This window comes from Schistocerca nitens, chromosome 11, assembly GCF_023898315.1.
Source record: "Schistocerca nitens isolate TAMUIC-IGC-003100 chromosome 11, iqSchNite1.1, whole genome shotgun sequence".
NCBI lineage: Eukaryota > Metazoa > Arthropoda > Insecta > Orthoptera > Acrididae > Schistocerca > Schistocerca nitens.
In genome coordinates this window covers 147,410,232-147,432,430 of record NC_064624.1, presented here as the reverse complement: position 1 = coordinate 147,432,430, position 22,199 = coordinate 147,410,232, and the positions used below count along the sequence as shown (strand labels likewise).

The 22,199-nt window shown below is 41.2% G+C and overlaps 1 protein-coding gene across 19 annotated transcripts in view; it reads right to left on the bottom strand.

The window, feature by feature from the left end:
- LOC126213414 (eukaryotic translation initiation factor 4 gamma 1-like) overlaps nucleotides 1-22,199 on the bottom strand; it is a 786,084-nt gene that overhangs the window by 129,700 nt on the left and 634,185 nt on the right. For all 19 annotated transcript variants that reach the window (XM_049941158.1, XM_049941157.1, XM_049941144.1 and 16 more), the window contains 2 exons: nucleotides 12,038-12,260; nucleotides 6,650-6,794 (listed from right to left, as the gene is read on the bottom strand). In XM_049941158.1, the coding sequence (XP_049797115.1) occupies nucleotides 6,650-6,794; nucleotides 12,038-12,260 (368 nt within the window). The remainder of the gene's footprint in view (nucleotides 1-6,649; nucleotides 6,795-12,037; nucleotides 12,261-22,199) is intronic.

Genomic DNA, 22,199 nt, shown 5'->3' with positions numbered 1-22,199 from the left:
AGTTTTTCAGTTAAGCACTCTGTTAGTGCAGTATTTGCAGGACAGCTGTTGCAATGATGTAGCATGCAGTTTTGGTTTTCTGTGTTGCACACAAGCATCTTAATTAGGTCTTTATAAGATTCTTCAATTTTCACAGCATCCAGTAATAGTTTAACATTCTGGTGGATACTGCATACATATACAGTGTGTGTGTGCATGCAGCACCAGCAAGGATACACCATTTAGGTCTAAAGAAACAAAATTTTGAAAATCCTACTTCTACCTCGGGATTCTCCCATTTGAAAGAATAACAAAATGAGTCTTTTTGCATGTAGACATTTTTTTGAACACTTACTTTGTCTTCCGTTCCAGGTAGCACTCTGGAACTTTCATCCTTTTCATAAAAATCTGTTACAAGTCTTACTTTATTTTCAGAAAGAGTTTTACCTTTTTTTGGACCAGGAGTTTCCAAAATACCCTTTTCAGATTTTAGCTTTCTAACTTGTCGCACCATGTACTCACTTACATTAAATTCTTTCATCACTTTATTTCGAGTCCAAGAATCTGGAGCCAAGGTCAGAATATGGATTTTTCTAGACCTCCCAACAGATGAAATCTTCTCTTTCATAAGAGAAATCATTACATCAAAATCCTTTGCTTTCTCAACCACACTTATCTTCTTCGTCATCATCAGAACTTGGTGCATCATATTTTAATGCTTTTGAAACCGCCTTTTTTGCAGTCTTTTCAATACTGCTAACCTTCCTTTTAAAATAAGACCCTTTACTTTGTTCTGACAAGCCATGAAGCTTTATCGGTGTTAAACCTAAATAATCAAGAGCAATGTTTGTTTGTACGAGGGATTCATTTCTGGATTCCAATGATTCTAATTCAACCACGACTTCATCATCTGTTTCACTTTCATTGACTTCAACTCTTAATTTTTCCTCACAAAATTTACAGCATGTTGAGCAAAGCTTTTGTCCAGGTTTTATGCTAATATTTTTCGTCAGTAATTGATTAGAAAGATCCAAGCCTACACTTCTCAACGATTTTTTGACGGGCTTTTTGTGTTTTTTAGTGGGTGTTTTTTACATTTAAAAAGTAGTAGCTGTGGTGTGAATGTATGTTCTTAAATTCACACAGATTAATTCCAGATCGTAAGTGGATCAAATCTTTTTCTTCCTCACTCAATTCTGATACCGGTTGTAACTTTTTTGAAGGTGTGTAGGTTGTTTGGAAACAGATTTTTTAAATAACCCTACACTACAGGTTTGAATATCTGACATACTGATTTCACTTTTGGTCTGATTACTGTTCTGGATACTTTTATAGGATATTGGAAAAGAATCTCTGTAAACTAAGTAACAGTACTTACTGAGAGTTCGAATAAACTTAATAAAATACTATCCAAGCATTATTTAACACTGTAATAATTTTTTACTTCGAAAGACGGGAGTAACAAAACAAAATCCAAGTGTACATTGTTACTCCAAGAAGACAAAAACTTATTTTCGGTGTGTAAGTCACTTGGTATTTTTTATTTTTAGAATATAATTAATATTATTTTAAAAATTAGATAACTATTAAACAGGTTAAAAAGCGAACATAATTTTTCTTTTATCTAATAGCCTATACAATTAAGAGTATTTTAAAACAAATTTGAGCTTTCTATCAGGTCTGAGACTCTAGATATTGCAGTTTTTGTAAAACTAAACATCCGTTAGCTAAAAAAAAAATAAAAAAACTTGTAAATTTTTTTCATTTGGAAGAATTTAATATATCTTTATGGTAATTTTTTTAACATTTAGATATAATACACAAACTTATTCCAAAATTTCATACTGATATCTTCAGTATTCTTTAACATACAAAATTTTTTAGTTGTGAGGGCACATTTAAGTTACAATTTCAGACTGCTGAAACAACGCCAAATCTAAAAACTTTAAAAATTTATAAAAAAACTATAAGAGATGGAGCAAAAAAATTTTACAAGTGCTTTCAGGATGATAAAAGAAGTAACTGTACCAAGTTTCATCAAAATCTGACATGGTTGGTGTCAAGGACTGGGTGACTTGACATGGAATGACCCTGGAGTAGATTATGTTACACCAGAACTACTTATAGCCTTGGGAGAGTCAGCCATGATAAAATTCTTCCCTCTCACGTGCAAGATGTACGAGACAGGTGAAATATCATCAGACTTCGCAATTGCTGGAGGGGGGAGGGGGGGGGGGGAACACACACACACACACACACACACACACACACACACACACACACACACACAAATTCCTTACAGAAGGACGAAAAAATGGTAGAAGCTGACATCAGGGAACATCAGTTTGTATACCGGAAAAATGGAGAAACACACAAGGCAATACTGACCCTATGGCTTATCTTATAAGATTGTTAAGGAAATACAAACATGCACTTATAGCATTTGTAGACTCAGAGAAAGAATTGACAATGTTCACAGGAATACTCCGTTTGGAATTCTGGGTGTAGTATGCGTGAACAATAGAGTGAAAGGCTATTTACGGAGTTGAAAGGCGTGGAAGATATGCAGTGGCTGAGAAGGGGGGTGAGAAAGGGATGCAGCTTATCCCCAATGTTATTCAATCATTATATTGAAGAAGCAGTGAAAATAAATTAAAGAAAGCTTTGGAGTCTCTTCAAAGTATAGGGAGAAGAAACAAAAACTTCTTAGGTCTCTCAGTGACAGCTTAGTCCTGTCAGACTGCAAAGGACTTTGAAGAGCACTTTAACAGAATAGACAGTGTCTTGTAAGGAGGATACAAGACTACCATCAACAAAAGCAAAACAAGAGGCATTCAATGTAGTCTAACTAAATTAGGCGATGGCGAAGAAATTAAGAGTACGAAATGACACGAAGTAATACATCAGTTTTGCTATTTGAGCGGAAAATAAGATGATGTCAAAGGAAGAGAGGACACAAAATATGAACTTGCAATGGCAATGAAAGCATTTCGAATGATGCAAATTCTGATTATGCACCTAACTGTTAGGAAGTCTATTCTCACGATATCTGTCTGGAGTGTAGCCACATACGGAAACAGAACATGGACAATAAACAGTTTAAGCAACAACAGAATAGAAGCTTTGGTGCTACAAAAGATTACTGAACGGAACTTGGAATCAAAATTTACAGCACAACCAGACTAGAAGAAACTACTGATTGACGGGACACATTCTCGGACAACATTTTTCATCACCAACTTAGTAACAGGAGGTGTGGGGGTGCAAAAATTGAAGGAAGAGACTAAGAGATGGATATAGTAAGCAGATTCAGAAGCTGTCTGTTATTCAGAGACTAAGAGACTTGCACATCAGAGATTAGCACGGAAAGCTGCATCAAACCCGTCTTTGGACTGAACAGAGGAAGGAGGAGGAGAACACAGGAAGACTGAAAACCAAATGCTTACTGCACATATAACTTCTGAATATTTTCATCACAGTTGTAGTCTCCCATAGGTACTAGTGTCGTGCAGTACAGCCACCGTCACATTACTATAATTTATGAATTAAGACATTTTGAAGATCCCAGCGTACATCCACTGTAAACAACAGCAACAATACAGCCAAGTTTACCAACCCATCACAAAAAGCTCTTTACTTAAGGCAATACAGCACAGACGAAATTAGTGCCAACAGTCAAAATACTACTGTACGAGCGGCAACAATACAGCCTCTACTGAAGCCACAAATGAAGTTTACGTCTGTATCAAATTGAAATGTTTTGCCCAATGACATTCCCCTACTGCTACAATACTGTTAATGTTCACAGTTTACTTAAGGTTATGCTGAAATTCATACATTTCCAATGAAGGCAGAGACACTGTCTGCTCATTTATGACGAATGACTAATCTATTTTGTGTAAGGTTTGGATGTGTACTGGGAACATTTTGCAGATGCAGTGTAGAATGAGCCAGGCAAGGTTAGATGACAAAGTTTTACAGACCGTGAGAAAATTTATTCCTCGTGCGGGGTATAGCACATTGTGCACAGGCCCGTTCGGTAAACGAGGGGGCTGAGAAGTGAGCACTTTACTAATGTATATCATTTCAGAAGTAGATCTACAATGGAATTAGGAAGTAAATTATTCTTAGCTAGACAGGTGTCACTGCAGGAGAGCTCACCATTCAGCCAACACTCCTTAACAGTATTCCTCATCCACCTATTACACACACTGATGCACTCTTTGCAAGTGCAAATGATTGTTTCTTAAGTGACAGTCTCACTCAGTATGTAGGCCATAATGACTACTCCTTAACAATATAAGGAAATACTTTTAACCACAAACTGGAGATTATGAACTGTCTGGGCAACCTTCAGCGAATGACAACAAAACACTTATCGACAGATTATACCGACCGACACTGCCGGTGGACGCTCAAGTTCTTTTTTCTTTCATAGCTGACAGCTGTAATGCACCTCCTAGCATTTTAATACATTTGTACGATCTCATCCTTTACCTCTACTACCGTGCACAAACGAGGCATTTAATTTCGTTACCGAGTATCTCTAAAAGTTCTCAACAGACTTACTTCAAATTTGTAGACGATTTACTCTAATCAGTTGAAAATGGCTCCTAGCAAAGTACAAAAATGCAAATATATTCCGGTGTATCCAAAAGTGCAGTCCCGTGATGGGAGCCCCCTGGGAGAACTACACTTTGGCTGTAGCCTCACCAACTGACCAGTTGGCACAGGTGACTGTAGTACGAAAATTAACCAACTCTTCTGTAACTCACCTCAAGACTGTATAGCTGAAGTCAGCTGCCACAGAGTAAGGGTAAAAATGTAACTTCCACCATGCCGAGAGCACTCGAACACTGCATACCGATAGTAAGGTGATCTGCCTTCTCAATGCAAGACTGGAATAATTTAGGAGGGCATTCCAGACTAGTGGTAGCTCTTTGACAAGTTCACAATGTACAACTCAGTGAACACAGAAACTGGAAACAATACGTCAGAGTCACGAAGTAGGCTTCACTGGTGCAAAGGGTATCAAACATTTGTATGTTATTACTTATTCCCATACAAGTAATTCCAATTCGCACTAGTCCATCTGTGCATCACAGCGGCATCCAGAAATGGTGTAGTTTGAATGATTTCGAGGTCATCGAGCAGCCTCAATTAACTGAAAGGTGGAAACTAATATTGGCAGAACCGCACATGCTCGAGCAATGACAATTTCCCAGCAGCATTCTCCCTTTCACACAACCACAAGTGGCCTACACTGGTTTTATGAACACAAGGACAGCTTAACACTTAACATCTGACCTGCCCCCACACTTGCATATTCATACGCCATAATTCAGTGGAGGCTTTTGGAACAACAATGGTTCATCACAAAAATTTGTCTAAGTAATAGTAATTCATGAACATGCAGAACACCTCACTGCTCCAAAATAAATTCTCAAGCCAATATGATGTAAGGCATCTTTCCATATCCAAAATTAATAGTGCTCAAGCGCTTTTACTAAATGAGTGTCTCCCATCTCAATAAACCAAACAACTTTTTCTCCGATCCATACTGGACTAGTAACACAAGGCGGAGAAGTAACCTCCTGGATATTTCTACCCAAGAGCAGCTCAGAATCTGTATGCAGTCAGTTGAGTAGCTCAGAAACTCCAGTCTGGCATGACATAATACAGGCTTCATCATGGCTTTGTGTTAATGCATTATGAGGCACTGGTAGGGGAACCATATTGCTTTTTACATGTGGTTACCTAGTGCCAGATAAATTCTAATGAAATATTCCTTGTAAATTTTGAAAGCCCCCCGTTCTAAACACATCGAGGTAGCAGAATATTTGGACAGATCCTACTTGTGAGCAGTATTTAAGTATTTAAATACTAGCAAACACTGTTTGTTGCTCTGCAACGTTAAGTATCTGACGATCTCTCAGGAAAACTGATGTTATCCTGTTGCTTTCAGTCACATGACATATGAACTGACACTTTAAGCATTCTGCTGGTACATCCAGCTCGAAATTGAAAATGCAGAAATACCCAATGAACTTTTATTTTTTTATGCTTACATGTTAAACACTGGTTAAAAATAAAGCTATCTGCAGTATTTTTAGGCTAGTTTAAACCATCCAGAGGTTTACTAACCTGTCCTGCTGCAGGTGGTATGCTCTTGTTACCTCTTTTAACTATTCCAGCTTGTTTTAAGGGGGACCCATATTACCATGTGGATTCCGATCCACAATGCCAACTGACAAAATTATCACTGCCTGAAAAAATATACGGAAAAATCCAGTAGAAATAGAAGAATTAAGGCCCCAATCTTTACACGGAAAGTTCGACATTGATCTGTATTTGCTTGGAAGCTAAAATCTATAGCCACACAAACACACTATCGATCTGTCCTTGGTAATGATACTAACAACATTTTCAAACAATTATTCTAATTTCACACAGCTGTGGGTCCTCAAAGAAGAATGATGCAAGAGCATCCACCACTTATCTTCAGTAGTTATTCTGCACCATTCCTTACATATCAAAACTTTGCCACCTTGACCTTTCAAATAAATTTTAGTTAAGCACATTACTGGCAACACCTAAGTGAAGATTCACAACAATAAAACTCATTAATTTTCATCAAAAGCAAACTATCCTACATAGAAATCACACTCACCTTTACAGGGGGTTGTATTTCGGGAACCGGCGAAGCAGGTCGCGGTGCCGGTGACGCGGGCCTCGCCGGTGTCGACGAAGGGGCAGGTGAGGTAGACGGGGGTGGCTGCTTCTCTGCAGCCTGGACTGCTGGAGGTGTGCTCTCTCTGCCAAGTCACAAACATACATTTAAATGTCCAACGTGCTGACATTTGATTAAGAACACTGCTCGAAATTCCATCACAAATTATTTTTATTCACGCTGACATGTATGGGCCAAGACAATTACAAAAGCGGCGAAACTATAACCCCACACTAGTTATTGTATTAACCCTATAGCACAGAGCGTCCACTACAGTGGGAACCTTTACTGGTCACTTCTCTAACATTTTCAATTAGCTCTGAGGTTGCAAATGCACAGAGTACACTGCAGGCGACACTTCTTCCTTATAATGTGCCCTGTGTGCATTTTCAGCCTTACGGATGACTCAAAACTCCAGAGAAATAGCCATAAAAATCTTTCCAGTGCAGTGGACATCATACATCATGCCACACGGGCAAGTGTTTTTGACACTGTCACCTGAGAACATTCTAATTTAACATGTTTTACAAAATATTTATGGCAGCAACTAGTGAAAATGTAATATCCACAAGATTTCTTTGAGTACCCTAACTTCAAGAAAGTATTACAGTGCAGCACCAAAAACCTTAAGACTAATGATGTCAACAAAAATCACAACTACTGTAACAAGATGTCCTATGCTCTCCTGATACATCGCACAGGGAAATGTTGCTTTCTGGCCAGATATTGTTAAATAATCGAGTAAACCAGCCATTCAGTGTTGAAGCAGAGGTTGAAGGTCACACATTCAACTGACCAAAAGTAGAAATTGTGTTAAGCTGAAGGACAACCACACCACAACATTTATTATAATCCAAAAGAATCTCTTTTCCAACAGGAAAATATCCTTCCTAATGGGTGCTGTTTCAAATGTCCAGTAAAATTAATTTCTGATGATTGAAGTAATTTTGTTTGCTACATGGTTATACAACAGTTCCTAAAAAATATCCTGCAGTTAGAACAGACTACTGCAACAGCAGTCAGCCTAGCGGCTTGTCACGTACTTTTCCACCCTGGCAAGCTAAAGTAGCTGACCTGGAGGATATGGTACGAATTGCTTTCCCAACAATAATTTTGAACTCTGCTACAATCAAGCACAATTCCAATGGGTTTGTTGGGTCACTATACAAACAGGACGACAAAATAACAAAATGTAATGAAGCATGAAACTCCCACTTCAAAATTCTTGGCACTCAAATGCTTCAGTTACACCCGAGTTCTTTAATTCAGTGATTAAATAAAAATTTTGCATACATCTTACCAAAGTCAACTACCAGAGTTAACAAGAATAATGAGTGGCAAAGGGTATAATCCTTACCCCACTCATTGATAGACACCACAGACACCACCTTCGTCTAAACAGAGCTTTCAAACTGTTTATGAAAGGGCTCTAGCACACAATGGAGACAGCAAAAGATAGTGCTAATGCACAACAGTGTATTAAGATAAGAGCACACATTTTCGTAGAACTATATATGGCAAACTCAATGTGCCCCATTCAAAAATACAGATTACATGATGAAATTGTTATTTAAGTGGCAGTTAGCACTTTCTTCTGCTGAACCCTTGAAGTAGAAAAGAGTGGAGAATGGCAAGGAAATTTAACAGCCTACAGGAGATACAAGATTAATTTCAGACCATATCTTACCAAGCATAAGCTAGGCAGTTGATGGAGTAATTCCATATGCACATTTAGTGCCCCCCCCCCCCCCCCCCAGACACACACACAGAAGATTATGAATTTTCTGCCTATCTTCTCTAGTCTCCACAAATTCAATGCTAAAAAGCAAAGGTGCTAATTTTTTTATTGTTATCAAAATTGGTTGAGGTACTGGACTTCCTGCATAGTAATCTGTCAACTGTCATGCTTCCCGTTACAGGGATATATACTGTAGCGTGTGACATGATGGTGTTTAACTTAACTCTCAGCACATGAAATACAGTGTGATGCAATTGAGTTTGTAACTGCCCACACAAGTAACACCCTCTCGTTCAGCACAATGCCAGGCCACACACGAACACTGTGACATCTGCAACAATCTGGGCTCATTGTCAATCAATCATCCTTCCAACATTTCCACCCAACTTGAACCCCATCCAATTTTCATCTGTTTCCGAAACGCCACTTTACAGTGCAAGCAGAAGTGAAGTTGTGGCCCTGTCAATGAAGTCAAATGTTCTACAGTGACGTTAACAACAAACTGTTCACACTGGGGAATGTGTGTCACCAGGGTGAGTTGAGAAATAAATATGCAGATGAGAGCAGTAAGTTAGTTTGATTTAATAAGCTTTAAGACTGTTCACAAAAAGGAGGCATTAATTTTCAGCATGCCCTTGTTAATACAATTTCTATACCATTATGCAGCATATCCCTAAGTTGAAATAATTTAGTGAATATGCAACTGGGTAGTGCAACACAGTCTGACAAGTTTCATGGCAATGCAAGGAAAAAAAAAGAAAGAAAGAAAGAAAGAAAGAAAGAAAAAAAGGAAAAAGAAAGAGGTCTGAGCTTAACCCTTTTAGTGCCATATACGATCTGATCGTGATCCAGATTTTCGGCGAAAAATGCCAGTAACTATCTGATCGTCATGCCCTTCTCATTCATTTTTTCCGCGCTTTAAGGCAAAGTTGTTAGTATTTCCTAGCCAAGACGCAGAAGGAAGGTCGAAGGCACAACATATCGATCTTCTTTTCGATTGTCGGTGCGATACTTCGAGTAAAATAAACTTCTCTGGTGGTGTTTATTTACCGACTATTTCGCGGCAGCATGGCATCGTCAAGTAAGAAGTTGCGGTTCGATACAAGTGATTTAGACAATAATATGATAAGTAGTGGAAGTGAAGATGAATTTGCAGGATTTGCAGAAAGTGAATCAGATTATGAGATGTTAGGTGGAGAAGAGGACTCATCGTTTTCTTCTTCAAGTGACGATTGTGCATCAGCAAATTACGACGACAGCCAAACAACTAAATTGCAGTGCAAATACTTTTGTTGAAGTAATGGATGAGGCATCAGATAATCCACCTCCTCCAAGCTTTGTGTATGCAGAAGTACCAGGCCCTAAACATATACCAGCAAACGCCACACCAATTGATTTTTTCAATTTGTTGTTCTCACTGCAGCTTTTTACGATTATGGTGACAGACTAACAGATACGCTCGCCAGGTGATTCAGTCAACGCATTTATCGCCAAATTCGAGAATCAAACAGTGGCAACCAACAACTGTAGTAGAAATGAGGGCTTTTATAGCAGTAATTTTGAATATAGGACTGATAAAAAAACCGACGATTTTTAGTTGTTGGTCAACTGATGCAAACCTGTTGACACCGTGGTTTTCACAAATGTTTTCACGCAACAGGTTTCAGTTGTTGCTGCAGTTTTTCCATTTTGTAGACAATTCGAAACTTCACCCTCCTGGTCACCCATTATATGATCCAACAGCCAAGTTTCAAGTTGTTGGATTTTGCCAACAATGCTTTCCGTCGCTACTACATTCCACACCAGCAACTGAGTGTCGATGAAAGTCTTGTTGGGACAAAGGCGCACTCACAGCTAATCCAGTACCTTCCCAATAAACATCATCATCACAGATGGGGAGTCAAATTTTGGATGCTGTGTGATTCAGTCATAAATTACTGCCTAGGGTTTTATGCATACCGTGGTGCAAAAGGTGATGACAAAAACGAAATAAAAGAGAATGGCCTGGGATATGTAGTCGTCATGAAACTACTAGCTCTTGGGAGCTACATGCAAAAAGGTTACCATGTGTTTTGCGATAACTTTTTTACATCTCTTCCTCTGGCAGAAAAGCTGTATTCAACTGGCACTTATCTAACGGGAACAATTAGAAGAAACAGAAAATTCCTCCCACGTGGTCTTCTGTCGAATTATGCTGTGGGTCAGCTAAAGTTTTTCAAGGAATCTTTTATACTTCTCTGTGGCTTCAGACAGAAGAAATCACAGAGAAATCCAGTCCTCCTTGTGAGTACAACATCATCTGCTACATCATCAGAAAACGCAATTCGCAATAGACAGTCGGTCAAGAAACCGGATGTTATTTTTGAATATAATAAGTATATGGGTGGCATTGACTCATCTGATATGATGGCATACTGCTATTTAGATGAGAGGAGGACTGTCAAGATGTGAAAGAAGGTAGTGTTCAGCATAATTGCCAGGATGTTGCTGAATGCGTATGTTTTGTTTAAGGAAAGCCTAAACCCCAGCGACAAACCACTGATACGGCTGAAGTTTAACAGCATAGTCATTTGCAAACTTTCTGAATAGTGGTTTCAGGTAAGGACTGAAACCACAAGTGCAATAGATATAAATGTACCTGCTCCAACAGTATGTGGTGTAGAGAATCTTCCAGGGAGAAAGGAACGCTACTGTAGTGTTTGTTCTACGAAGGATAAGAAGCGGCGTTCACGAACAGTGTGCGTTTGTTGCGAGAAAGGACTGCATCCTTCATGTGTTGGTCAGCATGTGTGTACGTAGTTGTCATAACTGCAACCTCACATTTGTCAGTGATTTATGACTGAAGAACTGAGAACACGTTCAGAGCAAAACAATTTTTTTTTGTAATGTTATGTTCTTTTTGATTTTTTCCTTAGTGAAATAAAAAATTTTTGTATTCCTCTATGGTGTTTTTGTTAAGGAAACTACAGAGATTCTATATATACCTGAAATTTTTGAGTATATAATGATTTGATGGGTCTCAGAGTAAATTGAAATCAGAGTTTTAATTTTTTTCGATAAACCCCATCATGAAAATAATTTTTTTCTCTGAAAATAATTTTTTTTCTCTGAAAATATGTTCTTTGACAATGTGTATTGCACATATTACTGTAGCCAGTAGCATTCCCTGAAAATCAAAAAAATTACATTCCTTTATGCATTAGTTTGGATTTTATTACAAGTATGGCAGAGGTCTGCATTTTACTGTAAAATCGCATCGCACTTTTAACATGATCTTTTGAGAAAACGTCTGGCACTAAAAAGGTTAAAGCACACACAGAATGAGTGACACTACACGGTATACACTACAAGGTTTCAATATCACAAGAGATTATTTATGAGCCAAGAGTACCTTGAACTATGCCACATGGTCATAAAAATGAAGTTTACATTTAAATTCTTTGAAGTATGTGGCTAATGCTGACAGTACAAGCCTCCGGGCTCAAAACCCATTTGTCCCTGCCTACAAGTACCACAAATAGGTGTAATTAAGAGAAGTAACCAACAGTGGTGCCAAATACAACAAATATAAAAGCTGGAAGATTTCTCACCTGGCAGGAACATTTACAGGAGGCGGTGGCTGGGTTGCCGGCTCTTCCACATGTGTGGTGGCGTTCTCCACAACCGCTGCAGGTGCGGGGCTGGCTGCAGGGGCAGAGGGAGGAGCTTCCGAGAATGCATCCATGTCCGTACCTTCCTTCTCGGCACCCTTCTTGTTCTGTTCGCGCATCTTCTGACTGCGCTTCGACTTCGAGCGAGACGACTGTTTACTACCTGTGGGCAAGAAGAAACAATTACTAATAACTGTTCCTGCTCTGGAATCCACCCGTGTCCTTAAGATGTTCCTCGAAATCAAAAACAGCAGAGTGCAGTAGAACAACAAAACGTAGGTGGAGGTCTCTTGTGGACACTACTGGTTGTGTTTGTGCTAACACAACTATACTGGAAGAAATGCAACAAAATTATTCCTTATATAACACACACACACACACACACACACACACACACACACACAGGAGGCATACTACTGTATACATCACTTATGCAAATGGCGATCTGCATTTACAAATGCAGACGTTCTCACTATTTAGTATGAAGTATTCAACCTCCCTCTCGTGCACACGAGTGTGCGCGTTTTCTGGAGAATCAATTTGTAATAGAACTCCTCAAGGCAACAGACATTACTAGAAACATTTTGACCTTGCTCCCATTTCTTAAAATAAGAATTCCTTCGTTAATAAAATGTTGCAGGAAGACAAGCATCATTTGGAACTTATATCTCTTTAGTTTTCTTTACTGGGCAAGTATAGATCGCGAGCATTTCACTGACCAAATCGTATCACCTATGTTTCGTATTTTCTGAAATGTAGCCAATGTTTTGCTTTAGGTGCTAAATGTGGAGGAATATTGAAAGCTGGTCACAAGTGCCTTTGATTTTATACTCAACACTCCGAAGTGTCTGTGCGTATACAGTCACATTCAAATTTGAACTGAACAGATTCGTCTTGCTGCTTAGCTGCAAGTTCTTCCTAGTCCCTACTGGCGTAGATTGCTAGTTAATATGACACAAAAAGGTAAATCTGACTAACATTTCAATTATCTCCAAACCAGTTTACATGGGACGCATACTATGTCCCTTAACAAAAATTTCATAGAATTTACACACATACCGATATCATATATTGAAAGAATACTTCTCAAGGACAACAATGCCCCTGCAGTTCAAAGCGTGTGCCAAAATATTGGCATTTTAAAAATAATTTCAGCTACTGAGTGGAAAATCACTTATAATAATATTTGTATGCATCCATATATGCCACAAGAGTTTTTAAGCTAGGTGAAAACATTAAAAAATTAACGTTTATTCAAGAATTTACCAATAATGGAATAGGTTGTAAGTTTTAGTATAAAAAGTGAATTCGCCATGTAAAAGCCTTATTTGAACGAGGTGCTTTACTGAGTTTAACAACAAATTACGGCGCCACTTGGCGAGTTTCATATGAAAAAATTTCCCCAAGTGAGATAAGTTGTGAGTGGGAAATAATATTCGAACTGGTCAGAGACGAAACCAGGGACTATTGAGCCTCCAACTAAGGTGTTCACAGCACAGTAAAATTACCTCTGAACCATCTCTTGTCTCGCGGAGGTTGCGCGGTCCGACAATAACAGCGCCTCTCAGCGTCCATACCTAACGCTCCTTTCTCTCGCGAGCTGTGACGTCACGGGGGCCCCAGCCGAGCTGCTACTGTGCGCCTTCTCACTATATTAAGCCTAGCCCCGGCGGCTGTGGCGCCGCGCCACGGCAGCGTCGCAACCATCGCTGACGTCACCCCTCATCAGTGACGCCATACGTGACGTCACACGACACCCCAATACGCCTGCTATTTCTTCTGCGGTTGACTTTAAAATTCTAATGACACTGCTTTTTTTGTCTACACGCAATACGCTGTTAGAAATGACGTGGCTATGGGACGTAATGATATATTTTGTATAATAGTTGCCTCGCTCTAAGGGGCAGAAAATAATAGGTTAAGAAAATTTTTGAAAGTCGTTATTACGTCTTTTTGAACAGATTTGGGAGTGGAACTTTCTTACTGCCAGGCATTTGTTTTCCAAAATACCAACAATACTCCGTATCCCAGGTCTCACCAGCCCACTACAATCAACGTATGGACCGCCCTTGCTAGTGGGTTTTTGCAGGTTTATGAGTATCAATAATAGATTGCTTTAACGATACGTCGTCTAATTGTTACTTTATCATATATTATGTGTAATAAACGTAGCTCATGCTACGAATATTTGCGCCATAAGCTGTATTTAACAGCAATTTATTTACTCTGCAACGAAACAATGTGAAATGTACAGTGTATATTCTTCGTCAAAGGGATATTCACTCTGGGAAGTATCTACGAAATTCCAACATCTAGAATCTGTTACGAGGTACAGAAATCTAGAAAATGCACGTAGAATGTTATTCTTGGCAGTACAGCTGGACAAGTCTACGCACGGTTCGAGCTGTGCTGACGTCGCTTTAGCGTCAAGAGCGAGCACTGCAAGCGGATATATACATTTACAAAGTGGCACACCTGCCAGAAACTGCCTACCGTTATCCCCCAAGATCTTTCAGAAAGTTGGATTCAGCGTGCTACGCAACACTCCCTTACGACAGAGCTTTTCACAACAGACTATACCGCGCCCTCGCATGGCAACGAGATTTTCATTGCCCCTTCCCGTACAGTCTCTCAAAATTACTTACCAGGTATCTAACAATTTCCAGAAAAAAACCTATCAAACCGCCAAGGATTTCCGTAATCAGAATCCCTCCTGTATGCTAGCAGCTTTCAAAGGGTGATTACCAGTACATAAAAGCAAAGCATCTCCGACTTGGGCCTAAGGCTCGTTGGCTGCCCAGTTACCACGCTCAAGAAATGCTAATAGACAAACTGAAGAGGTCATAACTAAATTGCTGTTTTCTTTTCAAAAATTGAAAGAATATTGGAAGCGGTATGCTATTGTCCTCCCCCGCCCTAAGAACTGACTTTCTTGGGATGGGGAGGGGCACCAAAGGTTGACATTAACTTTAAGGCGGAACTGGATATTTATTTATTTATTTATTTATTTATATTTTATTACATTAACAGCACTGTTAGCGGTGAAAGATACGGATTGAAAGTCGGACCCTGGAATATATACAGTCGTAATAAACACAGAGATGACAAGCCATGAGATGACCAGCCGGATGTGGCATGGACTAAGATTGATAGGGAGTCCCCTGCAACCTCTAAAGTCGTCTGTAATTCGTCAGTGGTGCCGGTGTAGCATTTTGTGCACGTTCTCCATTACGTCCCGTAAAGTCCAGGAATGACTGCAAATGGTCTCCAAGTAGGCGAACGTAACTTAGCCGTGTGTCGGCTCTCAACATATATCACGCTGTAAAGATTGTTCCGAGTCCTTCGATTCCATCGTTAATTGATTCTTTCATATTTATCGTTATGCTGCGTAAGATTCTGTTGAGATTCCACTCTCGCCGCGTGTCTGGTCTTATCGATCTCCGAGTCGTTGCTTCCTATTAGCCTTGGGTACGGGAATAAGATCTTTGGAGGGGACGGCCAGTTGGTTGCCTAGCTGTGACGAGTCAGTCGGTCGGTCGGTTTTTAAAATCGGGAATTAGAGAATGTCGTACGATGAAACCGCGGCGTGGCGGTGGAGAGTTAGCTGTTGTTCAGAGAAGCCGCGTGGTCTATCCTGGCGGTGCGAGACGAGTTGATGGGACAAGGCTGTAAGCTCTTGCTGTGAGCACCCGGGGGCGACGGCTGTGGTTCAGTCACTACTCGGTGGGAGCGGCAACGGATGTCTAAGTTTTCCGTCTGGAGGCGGAAGTGATGGACTAGTAACCCGCCTAACCTGAGGAGTGGTATTTCGGCGCCGTGGGTGCAGAGAAGACGAGGGCTCAGGTTACAGAGTGCGTGGCTGCGAGACTGTGCCCAGTTGGGTACGGTAGCGACGTGTACACGATCGGGTGTGAGGAACCTTTGCATCGGAGTTCACCTGCTGTTTCTCTGATAAACTGCAAGTTAAGTTGGTTAAAGGTTTAGATGTTAATTGAAGAATTTTGGTTTGTGCAACCAGCGCCTTTTCTGCCTTTGGCCTCCTGCGTTCGAGTTTGCTGTCCCTGTCGCCGGTGTAATTATAGACAGTGATCTTTTAGCTTCTTATTAGTACTGCCTGGGAGGAAGTGTATTTTTGGGCAGGGATTATGGTTCCAGATTTGATTCTTCCTCCTCCCCTGGCCTCGCGTGAGGTCGATGTGATTGCTGAATTTGAGGCGTTGTGGGTCTGTTAGTCCGCTTCTAGCCTGAGCATCCTTCGGGAGACAATTGTGGCCGCCCTTACACCCGGTCGGTTAATTATTTCTATCCCACGGCATTTTGGTGGCAGGACATGGTATTAAAGTTATTGTAAAACGTTAAACGGTTGTATTTTAATGTGTTTTTTGGCCACTGTTTAAAAAGGTTTAGTTTGCCTTTCATTGGTGGGTTTTTAAAATTACGTGCCTTTAAAATTGTTAGTTGTTGTAAAAGGCAAATCACTATCTTTACTTTGTTTTAATCTACTTGAAATCCTTTGAAAATGCTAGTTCTGCCTCCCTGTTAGCGAGCCCTTGTAATTTGTTGTTGAGCCAAGGTTTAAAAGAAGTTGGCTCCCTACATGTTCGGTGGCGAAATTGTATGCAAATTGGTGGTTTTTGTTTCATTACTTGGAAAGTTTTAATTTTGGCATTAAATGCTTTATGAAAGTGTTTTAATATGGCTTGGCCGTTAACTGTAAATTGTTTTGAAAAGGCACTCATGCCTACTAGCTTTTTGGATCTGTTCCTGGTCAAGTGATAAATGACTTAATGGTTGAAGTAATCAATAAAGAAATTGTAAATTGCAACTCGACAGTAACCAACTGATTTTGGCCCCGTTTCCCAACTGAGGGTTTTCCTTGATTAATCGTGACACCCGTCTCAGTAACCATATCGTGTTAATAATCCATGTAAATGCAGCCCACACCATTATGGAGCCATCGCCAGCTGCTTAGGTCCATGGCTTCGTGGGGCCTGCGCCGCATACGATACCGCTACCACCAGCTGTTACCAACTGAAATCGGGACTCGTGTGACCGAGCCACTGTTTTCCGGTCTATCGTCACGAGCCCAGGAGAGGCGCTGCCGGCAATGTCGTACTGCTAGCGAAGGCACTCGCACCGGTCGTCTGCTACCACAGCCGCACCGTCCTAACGGATGTGTTCGTCTTATATCCCGCATTGCTTTCTGCCATTATTTCAAGCGGTGTTGCTAGTCTGTTTGAACTGACAACTCTACGATACGTCGTTGAGCGAAGGTCATCTGCCACTACGTTGTCCGTGGTGAGAGGCTATGCCTGAAATTCGGTACTCTCGGTACACTTTTGACACTGGATCTCGAAATACTGACTACCCCGTGCGTCTAGCTCCAGCTACCATAGCGCGTTCGAAGTCTAACTTCCAAACAACGGGAAGTTAAGACTTCGAACGCGCTATGGTAGCTGGAGCTAGACGCACGGGGTAGTCAGTATTTCGAGATCCAGTGTCAAAAGTGTACCGAGAGTACCGAATTTCAGGCATAGCCTCTCACCACGGACAACGTAGTGGCAGATGACCTTCGCTCAACGACGTAGGTCACCGAAGAACGAGTGAGAGCTCTTCAGACGCACTGCCAGTTAATCCGTGTGTGCGCGTGCGCGCGCATGTCTCTGTACCACGACCTGTCGCCTCAGTGGAAACTAGTTTGGTGCCTAACGGCATAAAATTAAGCAAATTTTTCCAGGATGACTTCCGAAGCGAAGAGGACAAATACCTCTGCACCGATGAGAGATTTATTCGAACTGGAAATGTCCAATTGAACCAGATAAAGTACGGGACTATGATTACGAAATATGGTGTCTAACTTATCTGGCCACGAACGTTTACGTTTGCCCGCGACTTCCCTAAATCGTACAACTCAAACGAACTGATGGTTCCTGGGGAAATGGATGTTCGAAGTCTATACTTCCAATCAGCTTTTGATCCGTCATTAATGAGTTCATCGTCAGGACGTTAAATACTTTCCGCGTACTGTCGACTTTGCAGCACACACAACTGTATCTCGCCGGACTTTGCCAATTCTGTTCTTCATTGCAGACGTAATATTTTCGTGTGCACGTTCAAACAATGGGAAGTGGAAATTCTCTGTAGACGTACTTAACGGAGCCAAAGCTGATACAGCAAACCACTTTTCAACGAAAAATTATTTTCAGATACAGTATAAAATGTATTTATCATTTAAATTTCGAAGTGATTATAAATACAGACCCTATGAATGTACTAGGATGCGTGAAACACTATTTGATACGTTCGGGACGACTGGAATGTAACAAAATCACCTTCAGACCAAGCAGTGATTTAAGTTCACCTATACGCATTACCACAATAACGCACATAGGCACAATCCGATACGAAGCCTTATTCAATGTAGGTCACTGCAGCTTACTGGCACGACTAACGCCCAATTCCAAATATATTAGTATTTAACAGTAGAAGAAACGAAAATTACTCATACAACGCGATGCGTTTTTATTTAAATGAAGTCATCGCATTGAACAGTTTCATACCTGTCATTTGTTTCAGATAAAACATTCCATCAAACGGTTTTCTGAAATAAAACCATTATACATCACTATGTGTAATTATTATGTAGCATAACAAAGCCGAAATATGTAGTATACAATTGCGCTGTCTGAACTAGTCGACAATGAGAAAAATCTGGAAAGTCTTATTGATACGAACGGTTTTCTTTCCGAAATGTGTCATTACTAATGTTACGCACACTCAAGACAGTGACATTTATGGTCTGTCGAGTATTTTCATAGGCTACGTGCACCACGAATTCGTCGCTGCCCAATGCATAGTAACAATCTGCCAGGCAGCGCATTTTGTGCTATCAAAGCAGCCACAAACCTGGCCTGCTTGGCTAGTGGGTGCAACGAACTCTCACCAAGTCGTCTTTCATCGGTTACGTAATTGGAAGATCACAGTCCACAAATCTGTCAATGTAGCAGTTTCGAAAAAACACATTAACGTGCTTCAGTTGACAAGATACTTTCCTCGGTACCAAATGCGGAAAATGCTTAGAACATTAGTATTGAGAAGCCGAGATCGGGATACAGTTTGACTGCACATCGGTTTCAGTACGTCATAGCTCCATTGTCAATGTAAACTATTCCTGTAAAGATGAGTTATACTTGTTTCACATTTTATTAAGAAAGTTCAGAATGTTAAGGTTCGCTCACTGTAACACACAGGACAGACTACTACAGAACCATTATCGAATTTAAGAGGTAACAAATCACTGCCGGTATCAGGTACGATAACGTATTGCAATACTGCATGGTCGCCAGTAACGTACCCGCCTTTGTCTGGCACCGGCCCTGGGTTGCCTTGGCCATTAACGGTTTTGGCATGATTAATGTTAGGGTGACCTGATCACCTTGTCGCCACATGGTTCCTCTCGCCGCCACCCCCCAATATCTTCCCGGGGCGGAATGTGTGCACCAACTGCGTGCGTGTAGTGTTATTCGTCTGAAAGCGAGTGAAAATTCTCTAAATGTTAGCAAATCGTGTAACCGGGACGAATTTGGTACGAGGCCGGTATTCTCCTAGTGGAATGTGGGAAACCGCCTAAAAACCAGATCCAGGCTGGTCGGCTCAACTCACGTCGTTAAACTGTCGGGCGGATAGTTTACAGGGCGTGCGCACTCCCCGCCCCGGAACGGCTCCAACATGCACGGCTATCCGGAACGGTTAATACCACGGGCGGATGCAACAGGAAATCTTAAGACCTGTCTGCATAATTGCTGGAAAATTGTGTAAGGTTTCTTTTACAAGGTGATAACGAGAAACGATAGCTTCTTAATCGCGATTACGAATTCGTGTTATCATACTACAGCTTCGTTCGAACTTACGATTCCGTACGGCATCTTGTCGATTTCCAAAACCTTGTCAATGTCGACTCGCGCTTGGCAGTTTTGAAGTCATGCACACAAAAGGCCACTTCAAATTATCTACTCTGCTCCTGTGTTCCAGACATACTGTAAAACTATAGTGTTTAGTCTTCCATTACTAAATTGAAGCCTAGTTGCCAAGCAGTGCACGTCGAAGCACCAGGAACGTCAGAATAAGTCGTATATCAATGCGATCGTACTGAATGGCAAGAAAGCTAACAGCACATCGTTACAAACAGTTGCACTGTAACTCTCACAGCTCCCTACCCAGCTGAACTACAGGTCAGAAAATCCTAAAATTTACTAGGGAACGAACCCGAGACCTTGTAGACTGGCACAGCTGCCCAATAGAAGGGAAAAAGGCGAGGTAGGTTAGGGTAACGGCCTCGGCCTGCGAGACGGCGACCTTGGTCGGTTCGTTGCTCCTGCTACGCTGCGCTGGCGCCAACAGGTGGCAGCCGCCGTGCAAATCTCAGGACGCTGGATGGCTCCAGTTAAAATCACACTCCGTATTATCTGCGTTCGGGTTGTCTAACAAAACCATCTTTCGAGCAGTTCTCCGGATTATTCGTTGGTCTGGAACCCTTACCAAATTGTACAAAGTGCTGTAGAAACTACGGCCAGTTCTAAATTGCCCGGCATTGTTGCACATGGCTTTGTAGTGTGTTGATACGCGTGCAAGTGCGTAGTGGCGCTCATAGCATTATCACTTAGTATGGGTCGTTCGTCAAACATTGTTTTCCCAGCTGAAACGTTTTTTGTAGGCGATGAGTGTCGTACGAACGCAGCGCTTTTTTAGGCAACAATTTGACACCAATCGTTTTCATGAAGTTACATACCAGAAGCCGATTATCAAATGCAACAATTATTGTACAGAGGTCAGCAAGGACAAAGTTCTGTACACAGCTTCTGAATATCACGGTACGTTGCAAATGATCGACTTTAAACCAAAATTTCTCAATTTCATGTCTGGCGAGGCAATTTTGATCTACAGGACTATGTGAATACACAAAAAAACTTTAGGTGCTGGGCGCCGACCAGTCATGAAATGCACGCGGAGTGTGTACTGTGGCATGTCTGTGCACGGTTCAATTGGTCAGTACTATCTAGAGATTCGTGCAAATGGCATTGCCATCCAACATCAGAGCGATATGTCTTGTTAAAAATGCTGGAAATGCGTCCTAAGAATATCCATTTGCAATCGTCGTGGTTCAACAGCACCGCCCACAAAGCCAGAATGTCCATCACAGCTTTACGCAGCATATTTTCGGTCGTCTTGCTTTCTGATTTGATGACAAACTGGCCACCCTGTTCGCCCATTTATCGATTTGTGACTTCCTGAAATCCGAAGTGTAAGCTAACAAGCAGTCAAGTAACATTTACGCCGGAAATCGAAGTCAGTCGCGACGCTTCGCGAGGTTATGGCGCGCGTGCCTGTTCATGCCGAAACAGCATCGATTACAACGATGGATCAAATACATCGATTAGCGCACCGTAAGGTAGCAAGCAGAGCGCGTTGACCAAAACGAGAATGAGTATCAAACTGTGTAGAAATCGCTAATACTCGTTTGCAGTTCTCTCGTACACATTGCAGAGGCTCTGGAGACTGTAAAAATTGAACAATCCCTCAGCGGAATTCCTATTAAACATTAAAAACTAAGAAATAGACACGTAAACAAACATGGGGCGACAATAGACAGTGCTTTCAGCCGAGGGCACGCATTGCGCCCTTACCGAGCGCTGAAACACGCATACGCCAACCATCTTCAAGTAGTAGTTTGCCTATCACCTTATAGAGCGTGGAACGCCACTGACTGCAGTGGCTTAGTTCCCATACCTTTACCTCTTACCATCCAGCTACTTTCATCAAATCAAACGGTGACACACACTGCGATTCTATCCAATCGAAACCACCCGGTTTGCTGAAAACCTAACTCTTGTCTGCTAATAACATAATCGCCAACTTGAGTGGAACATTTGACAGCATGGCAAAATGCTGGTGCCAAATCTCACCTTCTAGCCTTCTGTATACAGAGAACGTAGGGCACCATCTTTCGTGGACAGCGTCGTGGAAAAAGCACCTGACACTTGTCAGCGGGACACTTATCTCCTGCTTGCCAGACAGGTTCACTAACCACTGAGCACCCACAGGC